This window comes from Fukomys damarensis, unplaced genomic scaffold (assembly GCF_012274545.1).
Source record: "Fukomys damarensis isolate Sample0158 unplaced genomic scaffold, DMR_v1.0_HiC HiC_scaffold_12, whole genome shotgun sequence".
NCBI lineage: Eukaryota > Metazoa > Chordata > Mammalia > Rodentia > Bathyergidae > Fukomys > Fukomys damarensis.
The window spans coordinates 5,113,745-5,129,200 of record NW_022900924.1 but is presented as its reverse complement, the minus strand read 5'-3'; the positions used below and the strand labels follow the sequence as shown (position 1 = coordinate 5,129,200).

General features: G+C 39.3%; 1 protein-coding gene across 2 annotated transcripts in view; it reads right to left on the bottom strand.

Moving 5' to 3' along the window:
• Drg1 (developmentally regulated GTP binding protein 1) overlaps nt 1-15,456 on the bottom strand; it is a 44,044-nt gene that overhangs the window by 4,245 nt on the left and 24,343 nt on the right. For both annotated transcript variants that reach the window (XM_010603829.3, XM_010603828.3), the window contains exons 5-8: nt 8,311-8,480; nt 5,420-5,550; nt 3,831-3,998; nt 3,441-3,563 (exon numbers count right to left, since the gene is read on the bottom strand). In XM_010603829.3, coding sequence (XP_010602131.1) covers nt 3,441-3,563; nt 3,831-3,998; nt 5,420-5,550; nt 8,311-8,480 — 592 coding nt within the window. The remainder of the gene's footprint in view (nt 1-3,440; nt 3,564-3,830; nt 3,999-5,419; nt 5,551-8,310; nt 8,481-15,456) is intronic.

The following is a 15,456-nucleotide window of genomic DNA, read 5'->3' as shown; positions in this document are numbered from 1 at the left end:
ACACACACACATATAAATAAAAAAGTCAAGCATGGTGGCCACACACTTGTAATTCCAGCTACTAAGGACACTGAAGCAAAAGGATTCTAAGTTCAAGTCCAACCTGGGTAACTTGGCAAGAAATTTTCTCAAAATAAAAAATAGAATAGGCTAGGGGTGTAGCTCAGTGGTAGAGCACCCTTGGGTTCAATCCCCAGTACCATCTGGGAAAAAAAGCTTATATATATTACATATTTTACATATATAGAATAATCAAAGTATAAAATATATATACACATATAGGGTCTGATAAAATAATAGTGTTTAAATTTTAAAAGTTCATTATAGGCACACTGCTGTAATCCAAATCAAAACAGTCCTGCCCCTTACTTCAAACACATCCCACTATTTTTGCCACTTTCTGAAGCTGTGTAGAAATTCTATTGTGTTTTTTCAAGGTGTGATTAAAAAAAAAAATACAGTTAAGGCAGATGCCAAGTACCATCCAACAGAAAAGCAGCTTCATGAAAACATTATGATGTCAGCTGGGCATGGTGACACACACCTGTATCCCAGCACTTGGGAGGCTAAGCCAGGAGGATCACTGTGAGTTAAAAGCCAGCGTGGGCTACAGTGTGAGGTCAAGGCCAGCCTGAACTACAGGAAGACCCTGTCTCAAAAATCCATAAACCATTATGGTGCGACCTCATCCACCTTCTTCACCAGATGACCATGAAAGGTAAATGTTTGAATCAATTCAGGACCTTGAAGCAACCATGACAGTACAACTAAAGATACAAAATAGGGTGGGGATTTAGCTCAGTGGTGCTGCTGCCTGCCTTGCAAGCACAAGGTCCCAAGTTCAATCCCCAGTACCCAAAAAAAAGCTATGTGTGAAATAAACAAGTAAAAAACAGGAAGACAGTGACTGAATAAAATTCTACTTAAAATTATACAATTATCCCTCCATATCTGAGGGACGCTTATTCTGGCACCCTCCTCCTAAGAAAACTTGCAGATAAGTCTCATATACCATAGGATAGTGTTTGCACATAACCTATACACATCCTCCTCCATACTTTAAATCTTTTCTAAATATGTATGATACCAAATGTAAATTACTGTCATGCTACAAAAAAGTCTGTGTATGCTCTGTACACATGAAATTTTTTTCAACTAATTTTCAAATCTGCAGTTGGTTAAATCCATGCACAGAACCCACAGACAAAGAGGTCTGATTATATACTAGAATTTTTAAATACGTAGTTTATAGATAATGACAGTAGCATCTCTCATTTGTGGAGAAAAAAAAGCAAGAAATAAGAAATGGAGGAAAATAGGGCCAGGGATTTAGCTCAGTGGTGCCGCCACCTGCCTCGCAAGCACAAGGTCTCGAGTTCAATCCCTATGGTACTTAATTGGAATAAAACATAAGAATATACAGTCAGCTTTTTTTTTTTTTTTTTTTTTTGGTACCAGGGATGGAACTTCGGCCCTTCCACTTGCGAGGCAGGCGGCAGAACTACTGAGCCAAATGTCCCCCTGGCCCTACCCTCAGTTTTTGAGAGAGGACCGAGAGAAAGAGGAAGGGGGAGGGAGGAAGGGTTAAGAGAAATACAAAACTATAGATGTGCATGCAATCGTGACTTAGTATTCATATATATTTCCTAGTCCTGCTGCTGAGTGGGCCTACAGCAAGCAATGACAACCTACTACAAATGAGTATACCTAGTACCCATATCTTGCAAACTAGGGCTCCTTGGAGGAGTCACTGATTCCAGGGCAGGTGCACGCAAAAATCAAAAATCAACCATGAACACCTAGTGCCAAAAAGTAAGCAAAGGCTTAAGAGAAAAGATGCAGTTTATGAAATAAACATAGGACCCAACAGGAAAGAATTCCTAATGGTCAAAGCTTGAAAAATTTGAGCAACAAAATAATGATAATATTGGATTGTAGCTTATAGAATAAATTAAATACCCAAGAGCTCATATTGATATAAATAAATTATGGAATAGAGAAGTGACATCTGTAGCTCACAGTAGAGTAGCAATAAATAAATATGAAATGAAAAACAAAAATAAAGCATCACCATTAGGCAAATATAAGAATAATAAATGTTGAAGACAAGCCCACAGAGAGATGCTAAAATCAGCAGACAAAAATTTTGAAAAGATTTACACAGGGTATAAAGCTTAGTGGTAGAGTGCTTGCCTAGCTTACAGGAGGCCCTAGGTTCAAACATACGTCCTCCAGGAAAATAAATGGCAAGAAGCCAAGAGAGAGAGAGAGAGAGAGAGAGAGAGAGAATACAAAGCATTCTTTAAAAGTGTCATAGTCATCAAAGACAATGACAGTCCAAGGAAATATTACTGGAAAACTAAAGAGAAATAAAACTTGATGTCATGCAGGTTCGAGGAGCACAAAAAAAAGACACTGGTAGGGAGTAAAGTAAAATTCAAGTAAGGTCTGTAGTTTAGTTAATATTTTATCAATGTTAATCTCTTATTCAGATAACTGTATGAAGGTATTGTGAGCTGTTAGCATTATGAAAAAAGTGAAGGATAAAAGGAACACTTTGTACTACTTTTGCAACTCTTCTGTAAGTCTACAATTAGTTCAAAATAAAACGTAAAATTTTTTGCAGCATCAATCAGCAATAAAAGTATGAGAAAGAGGGCAGAGGATTTAACTTAGTGGCACCACACCTGCCTTGCAGGCACAGGTCCTGTGTTCAATTCCCGATACTGAAAAGAAAAAAGAAAGTATGACAAAGAGTAGGAGAACTGGGCCCAGGCTTAAAGTTTGTTTTTTCGTATTTTGAGACAGAGTCTTACTATGTAGTTTAGGTTGGCCTTGAACTTCATGGCAATCCTCCAGCCTTAGCCTCCCAAGTGCTGGGATTACAGGTGTGTACAACCACGCTCAGCCCGTGCTTACAGTTTAGAGGAGGACTCATGCCCAGTGGAGACTGTTAAAATCTTGAAAGGAAAAAAATATCTGACTCTGTTAAAAGGAAGATGAATTAATGAGGGCAGGTCAGGACCTTTGTACAATCAAGCCCTCCTAACCTGAAGAGGATTCTAAACTTCAGCTTGCACTAAGTATTATTTTAAGAAAACACTGTGGAAGGGCCAGGGATTTAGTTCAGTGGTGCTGTGCCTGCCTGGCAAGCACAGGCCCTGAGTTGATCCCTGGTACTGCCAAAAAAAAAAAAAAAAAAAAAAAAAAAAAAAAAAAAAAAAAAAAAAAAAAGGAAGAGAAGAGAGAAGAGGAGGGAAGGGAAACAAACACTGAAATTCAGGGGAAGGGAGAGGAGGGGAGAGGAAAGCACTGGAATTCAAGGCAAACACACACTATGAAGCCTCCCTGCTACCTGGTTTATTTAAAGCTACTCTAATAAATTAGTGAAATTCGTAGCTTGAGAAGAAAAGGAGTTGCCACAGGCCCATGATACTTACTATTTAAATTCTTTGATAAGATTTTTGTGAATCTTCATGCAGAAATCCTCCACAGTGGTCCTGGAGTAAGGCAGCACCACAGGAGATGTATAATCTGGTAACTGGCCTTTGGGTTTGGTGTAGCTAGAAGAGAGGGCAGGCACAAAGGTTGCCACTTTAAGACTGGCTGAATGCACACTAACCCTCCATTACCCCTGAGATGAGACCAGGATAACATGCAAACTGAGGAAGAAAACATCCTCATTATGACGCAGAGTAGAAGAAAAGAACCAATTTACTTCTATTTCCAAAACAGAATCAGATTTTGCGAATAAACCCCAGAGTATATCATTTTAGGACAGCCTGATTTAATTCCTAGAGCAACATTACCCCAACCACACAAGTACTTACATTCTTACTAGTTTCAGATAGTCCCAGATCTTTTCCAACAGATCATCAAAATTCCAGCGGTGATGGGCAGAGATGGGTACACAGTGTGGCACTTTATAGATGATGTCCAATTCCTCAATAGAGATCTGGTCAATCTTGTTTAATACATAGATACAGGGGATATACACTCTACAGAAGTAGAGGAAAAATATGGAGTGAGTCTAGAGTTAACAAAATTGTCAATCCAAGTACCAGTAACCCCATATATACCTAGATCCCAAATGAGAGGCTCTCAAGAAAGAAAATAAAATAATTACAAAACAAAAGCTTCCTACTAAAATAAGTCCAAAGCCCAAAGAAAGACTGAACTATAGGTTGAGAGATAACAAAACTCCGACCCTGGTTCCATGTATGAAGCTAGCTCCTGGGAGAATGGTTGCCTACAAAGCCAAATTCAAGTATAAAAGGGTTAGGGATGTAACTAAGTGGTAGTGTGCTTGCCTAGCAAACAGGGAGTCCTAGGTTAAATACCCAGCACTGAAAAGTAAGTACAATTTCTGACAGCGTATTTCATAATTTTTTGTTAATATAGACTCTTTAATATATTTCCTAATTTTCAATGACTAAAATTTTTTAAAAAGTTAAGCATAGTATCTGGTCATGTTATAATCCTAGTGCCCAATCAGTATGGCAGCTACGATTACAAATAATTAGGCAAGGCATAACTTCTCAGGCTTCAGGCCTCACTTTCACTTTCTCAGGCCTCACTTGTAAAATGATAAACTCAAAGGGGTTTAGTTTTCAAATTCACCAAACAAATCAACAGAAAAGCAACTAAAATCATTATATCCAAATACTGAGTAACTTTAACAGTGCCTTAAATTATTAAAGTGTTAATAATAATAATAATATTCCATGAATAGGGTTTCAACGACACACTCAAGTTTGGAAATAACAGATGCAACCTGGCCTTCTTTCACTTCTGTAGTACGGCCTATAAGATTTTTCACAAGGATCAATTCTGGGAGAGCGGACTTATCTACTTTTTCAATCATCACGTGAAAAAGCTTAAACAGGGGCCCCCTGCCCAATGTCTTTTGACGTGTGGGATTAATGTGCTCTAGGCAACACTGTCCAATAAACCTAATTTTAAAAAGAAAGGAAGAAAAAGAAAAGAAAGCTTAGAGGACATCATAGCAAATAACTGAAATGGAGAAGTCAATCGTCTATCGAATTGTAGAGCAAGAGGGCAAGGACAAATGTCAGAAATTAAGACCATCACCGAACAGCACTGAAGTGGGAATCCACATTTGCCAAATTCAGGATCCAACATTGTTTCTATCACCTTTGTTTGCTTTTTTGGTACTGGGGATTAAACTCAGAACCTTGCGATTGCAAGGCAGGCATGGTGCTCACTGAGCCAAATCCCCCGCCCTGCTTTTTTATTTTTGAGACAGGGTGTGACTATGTAGTCCAGGCTGCCCTTGAACTCATGGCAATGCTACTGCCTCAGCCTCCTGGGTGCTGGCATTAGAGGAGCGCGCCACCACGCCTGGCTTTCATCACAATCTTTTAAAGTCAAAATCAGGGTCAGAGTGCTTAGTCCATACCTGTTTCCTTCCACCACATCAATGAGGTCATCAGCTGTGGCATCACTACGCAAAGTTACATCGGCATTATGAATTTTGTATTCAGCCAGAATGCTCTTCACAGTTTCGGCATCCAGTTCACTCTGAGGGCACTGAATAAGCATAGGAAACAACGACTGGTCAGAGGGTGGGGGCAGATACTCATGTATGTACCTGGATAATTCTAGATAAGGTGCAAAGTTATTATTAAAAACAATACCCTGGATAGGAGAAGCTAATTTTAGTAAGAAATAAACACTAAAATCCTTTCCAAATCCAAAGGACGGTGTTAAGAGACTAAAATGTGTGTCCATGGTCCACCTCTTTCCCCTCACTCCTATCTTACTCCCTTATAATTCGTATACTGAAGTCCTACCTTCAGTATCTTAGAATGGGACTACATTTGGAGAGAGGGACTTTGAAGAGATACTTAGAGTAAGGTCATTAGTGTGGGGTCCTAATCTAATACCTACATTGTCAGCACGTTGACTTCAGGCCTCTAGAATTATGACAAATAAATTTCTGTTGCTTAAGCCACCCATTGTGTTGTACTTCATAATAGCAAAGAATCGTGAATACTCAAAAAAATAAATTTTTTTTTTTTTTTTGAGACAGCATCTCACTATGTAGTTGAGACTGACCTGGAACTCACTATGTAGCCCAGGCTGGTCTTGAACTCACAGCAATCTTCCTGCCTCAGCCTCCCCAGTGCTGGGATTACACACGTGCGCCACCATGCCTGGCTAATAAAAAAAATTTTTTTTTTAAGAGAGAGGGACTTACAACTCACTATGATTCCCAGGCTGGCCTCAAACTAGTGGCAATCCTCCTGCCTTTCTTAGCTTCCCCAGGGCTGGGATTATAGGCCTGTGTGCCACCACACCCCATGAAGCATGCTTGCTTGTTCGTTTTCTTTTCTTTGGTTTGGGTTAGAACCTATGAGGAGAGCAGTGTCCTTGATGGGGGAGGGGAGTGGCCCGGGGATACCCCCTCCAAATATCTGCTCAGAGAGGTCCCCCACCTTGCCCTAGGCAATGTCTTTCACGGCCCTGGCTGGCTGTCAGTGATAATCCTGTTCTGTCTCTGGAGCCACAGTACCCCTGTCCTGTATGCTGAATAACACTGACCTATATGCTTAAAGGTGGTAAAGATGCCAAGTTTTATGTAAGTTTTTTTGCCTTGGCAGCCCCACTGCATGCTAGGCCACAGCCCTATGGGATGCACTTCTTACTGTGGTAAGGACAACAGCAACAACCTGAATGGTCAAATTTAAACATTATAATAATAGGATAACAGAAAGATTTTTTTGGGCAGAACAGCTTAAATCTGAAGCAATTTACTTGGCTTCCAAGATTTGAAACTTTTCTGGTTTTCCTTCTTTGAAAAATCTTCCTTCCTTAAACATCTTGTCTTTTCTATTTATTCTCATTTATTTAGTAATCTCAGCTAGGCTTCTGACTTTTAAATTGATAATCTCCAAATATATCTCCAGACAAGTTTCTCATATGCCTTTCTAACAAAAACACTTAGATGTCTAACTGGCATCTCAATCCTAATCTGATCTTCCTCTCCCCTCCAAATTAATTCTACTCAAAGTCCTACAATTTTAGTAAAAAGATTTTTCATTTCTCTAGTTCAAAACAAAAATCTGTCATCTCTGCATCTTTCTCTCATAACCCATAATCCAAACCAACTATACTGCCTAACAGACTACTTTCAAAGTCTTTCCACAGTCACTTCCCATTTCCCACTTTGTTACAACCGAGATCTAAGAAGCTATCACTTTTTGATTCAATTATTATACGAGCTTAAGAACTATGATTTCTCTGTTCCTTTCTCTTTTTTTGGTAGTGCTGGCTGGCCTGGAACTCACTATGTAGCTCAGACTTGCCTCCAACTAACTCACAGCGATCCTCCTGCTTCTGTGTTACTCAATTCAATCTACTTCTCAACACAACAGCCGTTATGATTCCATTAAAATCTAAGTCAAGTCATACTTACTCAATGGTTCAAGATCCAAGCAACAGTCCATTAATCCCCTAAAGTAAAAGCATATCATAGCCCTATGTTATAACTTCATCTCATAACTACTCTTCTACTCTCTCACTCTCTTGTTCCTCAGCCGCACAAGGATGTGTTCTACTTCAGGGACCTGCAGTTAGAGCATAACTTTTTATCATCTAAGCAGGCTTCTGCAACCAATGCATTTAAAAATGCAACCACACCAACCTTATCCTCTTCCTCTAGTTTACTTTTGATCTTAGATTTATCATTGTCTTATGTACTGTATTTTACTCAATAATTTGATTTGCTACTTTACCCAAGAGTAGTAATTTTGTCTACCTTGCTCTCACTTCTGCTCTCCCACTACCACCACCACCACCAATTCCCATGTTCTAAAATAATGCTTAGCATGGGCTGGGGATTTAGCTCAGTGGTGCTGCCACCTGCCTTGCAAGCGCAAGGACCTGAGTCCAATCCCAGTACCAAAAATAAACAAATTAATAAATTAATAAATAAATGATGATGATGATGATGATGATGATGATGCTTGGCCCCTGCAGGTACTCCATAAATTTGTGTTAAATGAATGAAAACACAGGATATTGGCAGACAGCTACTTCATACAAGCATAAGATTAGTCTACACTACTATACTACCCCACACAGAAAATTCAAAGAGGAAAATGAAATTCCCAATGTAAGAATGACTCCCACCCTAACCCTAAGTGTTTGTCGGTCATTACTGTATCATTATATTATCTCAATTACAGCAGGGGAAAGCCAGGACATTTCCAAATTCAATATCCATGCACCTCAATCTACTCTCTACTCTAGTCCCTGCAGTAGCCTCATGTCATCTTCCCCACTTACAGTGGCTGTGAGATTAATGCCTCCCTTGTCTTTCTTCTTAAAGCCAATGTTAGGAGGTTTGCTATTCAAGCGAATGCCAAAGCCTTCCAGCTCGTTTTCAATTATCTTCTTGTGTCCCAAGGGTTTCAGGACATCCAGAACGATCAGGATCAAATTACATGTACGGGCCACTGCGGGGAAAAATTATACCCAAAGATCAATAAGGCTTAACTAACTCAAATGGAGGTGTTTTTCCCTTATACTTAAAAGAGATGGATTTATTTTATAAATACATAGATACACAAAGCACTTAAGTGTCAAAGATTACCAGAGATCAGTTTATACCATGTCTCAAAGATAATATATATTCACCCAAAAGTTGATACATCTTCTATATAGTCTAGTTTAAAAAAAAAAAAAGAAAAAGAAAAAACAGTCAAAATGAAGACACAAGAAAGACAATAACTTAAACTCCAAAAAAGTTTATGAAGATTTAAAACAGGACCGGGGATTTGGCTCAGTGGTTCTGCCGCCTGCCTAGAAAGCACAAGGTCCTGAGTTCGATCCCCGGTACCAAATAAATAAATAAATAAACCAGGAAGAACTGTAAAAGAGTAAACTAGTTAGCATACTTTTAATGAATTTTGAGGTACAATTTACAAAAAATAAACTGTACCAATTTTAACCATAAGGTTTGACAACAAATGTATAAACCTGTGTATCCACCACAGCAAACAAGACACAAAACATTCACTTCACTTCCAAAAAGGCCTTTGTGCCTTCTTCAATCTTTCTCTCTATTGCTGGCCAACCACTGACCTGCTTTCTATTACCCTTAGTAGTTTGCACTGTTTAGAATTTCATGTAAATGGAGCCACATAAAGTAGTTTTGCTGGGTGTGGTGGTACACACTTGTAATCCAGCACTCAGATGAAAGCGGGAGGGCTACAGAGTTCAAGGCCAGCTAGCACTACATAGCAATACCTTGACTCCAAAAATGAGAAGTACTCTTTAGTGCCTGGAGCTTGTATTCTATCCATTTTTAACAAATTCAACCATGTTGTATAGGTATTTGTGATTCACATCTTCTTGTAAGTGAACAGTACTCCACTCTACAGATAAACCGTCACTGTTACTCACCTTCGGAGAGACATCTGGACTGTTCTTAGTTTGGGGTTATTAGGTATAAACTTGCTGTGAGGATTCACAAATAAGTCTTTCTCAAGGCATGTTTTCATTTGCCCTGGTTAAATACCAGTGGAATTGTTGGGTCACAGGATAGGTATAGGTTATTAGAAACTGCACAACAGTTATCCAAGGGTTTGTACAATTTTACACTCCCACAGGCAGAATTCCAACAGCTACACATCCTCACCAATATTGGTACATCATTCTTTTTTAATCTGAGCCATTTCAACCAGGATTTGATATCTCATTATGGTTGCACTTCCATGATAATAATGATTTTGAGCCACTTTTTCACGTACTTATTGGCCATTCATGTATCCTACACGTTCATTCTTTCGCCCATCTTGTTGTTTTGTTTCCTCTGCTGGTTTTTAGTACCGGAGATTAAATTCGGACCTTGTACTTCCAAGGCAGGCCAGCACCACTGAGCTAAATCCCTGGCCCTGCCCATTTTTTTGAGACAGGGTCTCACTATGTAGTTGAGACTGACCTGGAACTCACTATGTAGCCCAGACTGGTCTTGAACTCAGAGATCCTCCTGCCTCAGCCTCCCTGGGATTACAGGCATGCACCACCATGCCCAGCTTTTTGCTCATTTTTTAATTAGGTTGTAAAATGAGTTTTGCCTATATTGTACAAAAACAAATTCTATGTCAGATACACATATGGCTAATATTTCTTCCCAGCCTGTGGACTTTTATTTTTAACAGTGTCTTACAAACAGCAAGTTTTAAATTTTGATATAAAACGTATCAATTGTGTCTTTTGTGGTTCATGATTTCAGTGTTTCATCTAAGAAATCTTTGCCTATCCCAAGACAACAGAGATTCTGTATCTGGCTGGCATGTAATCACTACATAGAACAGTTTAAATGAAGACTTGGGTTTTTTTTTTAATTAATTAATTTTATTGGTACATTGAAGGTAAGACAGGTTTTGGTTTTTTTTGTTTTTTTGTTTTTTGTTTTTTTTTTTTGAGACAGGGTCTTGCTCTGTAATTCAGGCTAGCCTTGAACTCACTATTATAGTCCAGGTTGGCCTCGAGTGCACAGCAATCCTCCTGCCTCAGCCTCCTGAGTGCTGGGATTACAGGCAAGCACCACCATACCTGCATTTTTTGTAGTTAACATTTTTTTTCCTGATAAAAAGATAAATCATGCTCACTGTAAAAAGAATATTTTTAAAAAATTAGGGTGACTGATTCATCATCCAAACAAGAAGAATTCTGGGAATGAAAAAACAGTGCTATTAACATTATCTTGGAAAGACAGGCATAAATTAGTTTTACGTTCACACAATAAACTTTAACCAGCCCAAAGTAGAGTTGAAAACATCTATTCTAGTCTTCTCTGTGCTGTATAATTTCCTTTCATGCTTACAGAAGACTAAAGACCTCAAAAGTATGAGCAACCGTTTTGAAAAACCTGTGTCAAATTTCAAACTTTAAGCCCCGTTTGTTTTATTTTTTTGTTTTTGGCCCCGCTGGTGTTAGGAATTGAATAAAAGCCTTGGCACCAGACATTTTAAAACTAGTAATTCAAAAATGTTAGCTTAAAAACAAAAACAAAAAGTTAGTTAAATGTTTGTCCTATTTTGATCCACATCTTGATGATAATGTGAAAATAAACAGGATATTCTAAATGATGCATGAATTAAATATTAAAGCTGAGGGCCAGGGATTTAGCTCAGTAGTGCCACCACTTGCCTTGCAAGCATAAGGTCCTGAGTTCGATCCCTGGTACCAAAAAAATAAAAAATAAGAAAATAAATATTAAAGATGAAAAAAATAATGAAATAAAGCTGTAGATGTAGATGTTGTTCTGCTGGGCAACTGAATCTTGTTTTCAAGAAGATGTAAGAGCTGAGAGAGAAAGAAGTTCAAGATAGGTATATACCAGGGACAGAGAAGCACAACAATGCATGATGGACTCAAAAGGAAAGCTTACAGTTTGTACTATACCCAATAAATCTCCAGACACCTTCCCTTTCTCTTCTCCCAGTAGAGGATTCAAGCATTTTTCTTTGGAGTTATTGATTAATCCCAAGAAAAAAGCTACTTTTGTAAGCTGGGTGTGGTGGCTCACACCTGTAATCCCAGCACCAGGGAGGCTGAGGCAGGAGGATCACTGTGAGTTCCATGTCAGTCTCAATTACACAGTGAGACCCTGTCTCAAAAAACCACACACACACAAAAAAACTACTATTGTAGACATCCAGGATTTTTCCTCCACAAATGTTAGCTCATTGCATATCAACTTATAATAAAAGCAATTAGTGAAAAGGACCACTCAGTGATAGAGCAGTTCACTAATCCTTTCATTCCTCATTCTTTAAGTAAGACAAAACACCAAGGGCTATCAAATAGCTGAGAACATTTCCAACATGAGACAAATTAAAACAAAAAGACCAACAAAAATAGAAATAATATGGGCCAGGGATTTAGCTCAGTGGTTCTGCCACCTGCCTCACAAGAAAGAAACAATATGAGACAGAAGAAAATGATTTTAAAACATCTACCACTAGGCTGGGGGTACAGCTCAGTGGTACAGGGCTTGGCCCTAGACATAACCCACGATGCTGCAAAAATAAATAATTAATTAAATAAGCAATCTACCACTGATATCTTCAGAGGAATTTCCTTATTCATTCACCAAAATTTATTGAGAATTCAACTACAAAACAAAAAACCTTCTTTCAAATAAGCCTTATATTCCAATAGTAGATGGTGGGAGATAATAACACATTTATAAATGAATATTGGTCAAGGGGTCACAAGGGTTGTAAACAAAGAAAAGTTGAGTAAAAGAGAATGAGCAAGGTAACCGAGTCCATACTATTGCACATACGCCAATCAAGAAGATCCCTTCTAAGGTGACATTTAGTAAAGACCTGAAGAATGCAAAGTGTATCACAACCCCCTTAGGAAAGCATTCTAGATATAAAAAATGCCAAGTCCAAAGACCCTAAGACAGTAGAATATTTAATGTAGTCAATGAACAACCAAGAGGTAGTTTTCTCTGAAGCCCAGTAACTAAGATGAGTAGCACAAAACGAGGTCAGAGAGGCAGCCACAGGCCAGGTCTCTTCTGACCTTGTTCTGTGTGTGTATAGATTTGAGATCTCAATAAATAATAAGCAAATATATTCAAAGATTTGGCTAAGAAATGACACCATTTTGGTGGCCGCAGCAGGGGGTATGGTGGGGTAATACTGGGTTGAAAAGCAGTCCTTTTTATTTTTTCTTTAAAGACAGGGTCTCACCAAGTCAGCCAGGCTGGACTCAAACTTTCAATTCTCTCACCTCAGCCTCTCAGACATGGAATTATGGGCATGCGCCACCACACTTAGCCTGACTTACTTCTTTAACCATAATAATTCTAGCTACAGACAGAAAAGAACTACAAAGCAGCAGGATGGAACAGGGTGATCAGTTATAAGGTTATAATACTGAGTACAAGCAAAATACAATGGCAGCCTAAACAAGGAAGGTGGCAGAACAAATGCTGAGAAGAGTTCACTCACTAAAATCAATGAGGGAAAAAATCGTATTTTCCAGTTAAAACTGTCTCTGCGGATATCACAGAAGGCGAAATGAGGGCTGGAGATTTAGCTCAATGGTGCTGCTGTCTGTCTCCCAGGCACAAAGTCCTGAGTTCAATCCCCAGTGCCAAAACAAACAAACAAACCCCAAAACAAAAACTAAGGTGGCGAAATGAAATCCCTGCGTTCAGGCTTTTTTGACCCTTTATCTCAGGAAAAGCCCAGAAACTATGATATCTAAGAGTGACCCCTGAGGAAGAGAGAGGAACTTTTGATGATCCTGTGCTGAGTGCCATCTGTATCTCAGGGGAACAGGGGTCTCTCCCATCTGTTTAATGAAGAAACTTCAGATGGAACCCCAGATACTTAAGACCCAACTGCTAGAAATGGCCTTTTCTGTGTGCAACAATTACAATCTGGATGGGTGTCAAAAGAGAATGGCTAAGATTATTGCTGTCACATTTTACTTTTAAAAAAAGAAAAGGCAGACTAGGAATTATTTAACTCAGTGGCACCGTGCCTGCCTCACAAGTGCAAGGTCCTGAGTTTGATTCCTGGTACCATTAAAAAAAAAAAGAAAGAAAAAAGAAAAGGCATGGATTGAATCAGGAAACCTTAATTCTGAGTCTGCTACTCACTCAGATTGTCTAAGGAAAAACACAAAGAGAGTCAAAGAAAGAATTTCTGTTTCAAAGGCAAGAAGTCTGGACACTGTGCACACAACTGCACCATGCCACTGCATGCACTACCTGGGCCCTGCCCTGAGTGTAAGGCACCCAATGAGCCTGGCTCATGGTAGTGGAGGTTTGACTGTCCCTGCTGATCTCAGAGAGGGGCGAGATCGGCCAACTCCCTCATATCCTGCTCTGAAGAGGCCCAAGGGACCCTACAATGCCCCTGTCCACGGACATTACTATTTTCTGTGAGGGACCCTGCGTTACACTAGATGTTACAGGTGAGCCAATTCAATTATTTCATTACTTCAAGCTCTCAATAATTTAACCTCCCTCTCTGCCATACTGTGTTCTTCATAAAAAGCATGGAAATTTGTCCTGCTCCTCATATTTGGGTTCTGTACCCTCAACATAATCAATATGCTTACTGGTACATTTTAGTTATACAACACCTAAATTATACAATACCCAAATCATCACTGGAAATTTGTTCCTTTACATGACATATCTTGGTTATTTTTTCCCCATTCCTCCCTATTTACAAAGACTTTGTTTCCATTTTCTCCCTTTCTCATATTTATACCTTTCTCTCTCTTTTTTTTGTGCTAACGGGGAATCAAACTCAGGCCCTTGTGCTTTGCAAAGCAGCGGAAATTGAGCCAAATCCCCAGACCCCTCTTCTTTTCTTTCCCTTCTCCCTCTCACTTCCCCTTCCCCTTTGGATCTTTTCTTCCTATTTCACATTACTATTGTACAATTTGGTCCTTATTTACACTTTCAGTTTCTCACACCAGAGAAACTATATAGCATTTACACGTGTGTCCTATTTATTTCATTTAGAGTATGGCCGTAAAGTTACTCTCTTTCTCCCGTCAGATACCTCAATAGAGATAACTCTTTTTCTGGCTTCTGATAGGTTTCTTTTCTCCAACCCAGACAGAGAGACACATGCCCCAAGGTAGTTCGAGAGTGTACAATCCCCAGCAGGTACGGTCAACAGCCTCTTCCAGTCTGAAGAAGATGCAGGAAACAGAGTCCTCCAGTCCCTCAGCACTCCGTAAAGAATTACGAGGATCTGCATCTCTCAGGAGGAAATACGGGGAAATGACTAAGGCGTGGCAAAGCTGTCTGGGGAAGGAGACACAACCTGTTAATTACAAAATCCTAAGACACCTACACAGAGTGGCCCTGAAGTGGAATTCTCATGAAAACTCAAGCAGGTTCTCACTAGGATGGCCTAGGCCTAACGTCAGCCTGAGGAGTGGGTGATACAAAAAGGACAGTCGACAGGGAGTTTTTGCCACTGTGTTCTCTCGCACAGTGATCCACTCTCACCTTGTAGAATGTACATCTTTTCCTACTTATACTGGGCCCAAACTCACTCTGCAGAGCTTGTTTCTTTTCCTAACAATAATAAAACTTTGCTACCATTGAAAAAGAAATAAAGGACTGGGGATTTAGCTCAGTGGTTCCACCGCCTGTCTCACAAGTGCAAGGTCTAGAGTTCAATCCCCAGTACCAAAAACAAACAAACAAACAAAAAAAAACCCCAAAAGCTCATTTCAAAAATAAATAAGAAAAAAAATTTTTTTAAATATATATATCCAGCTGGGCATGGTGGCGCATGCCTGTAATCCCAGAACTCGGGAGGGTGAGGCAGGAAGATGGCCTGAGTTTGAGACCAGCCTGGGCTACATAGTGAGTTCCAGATCAGGCTCAACTATATAGTGAGACCCTGTCTCAAAAAACAAAAACAAAACAAAATA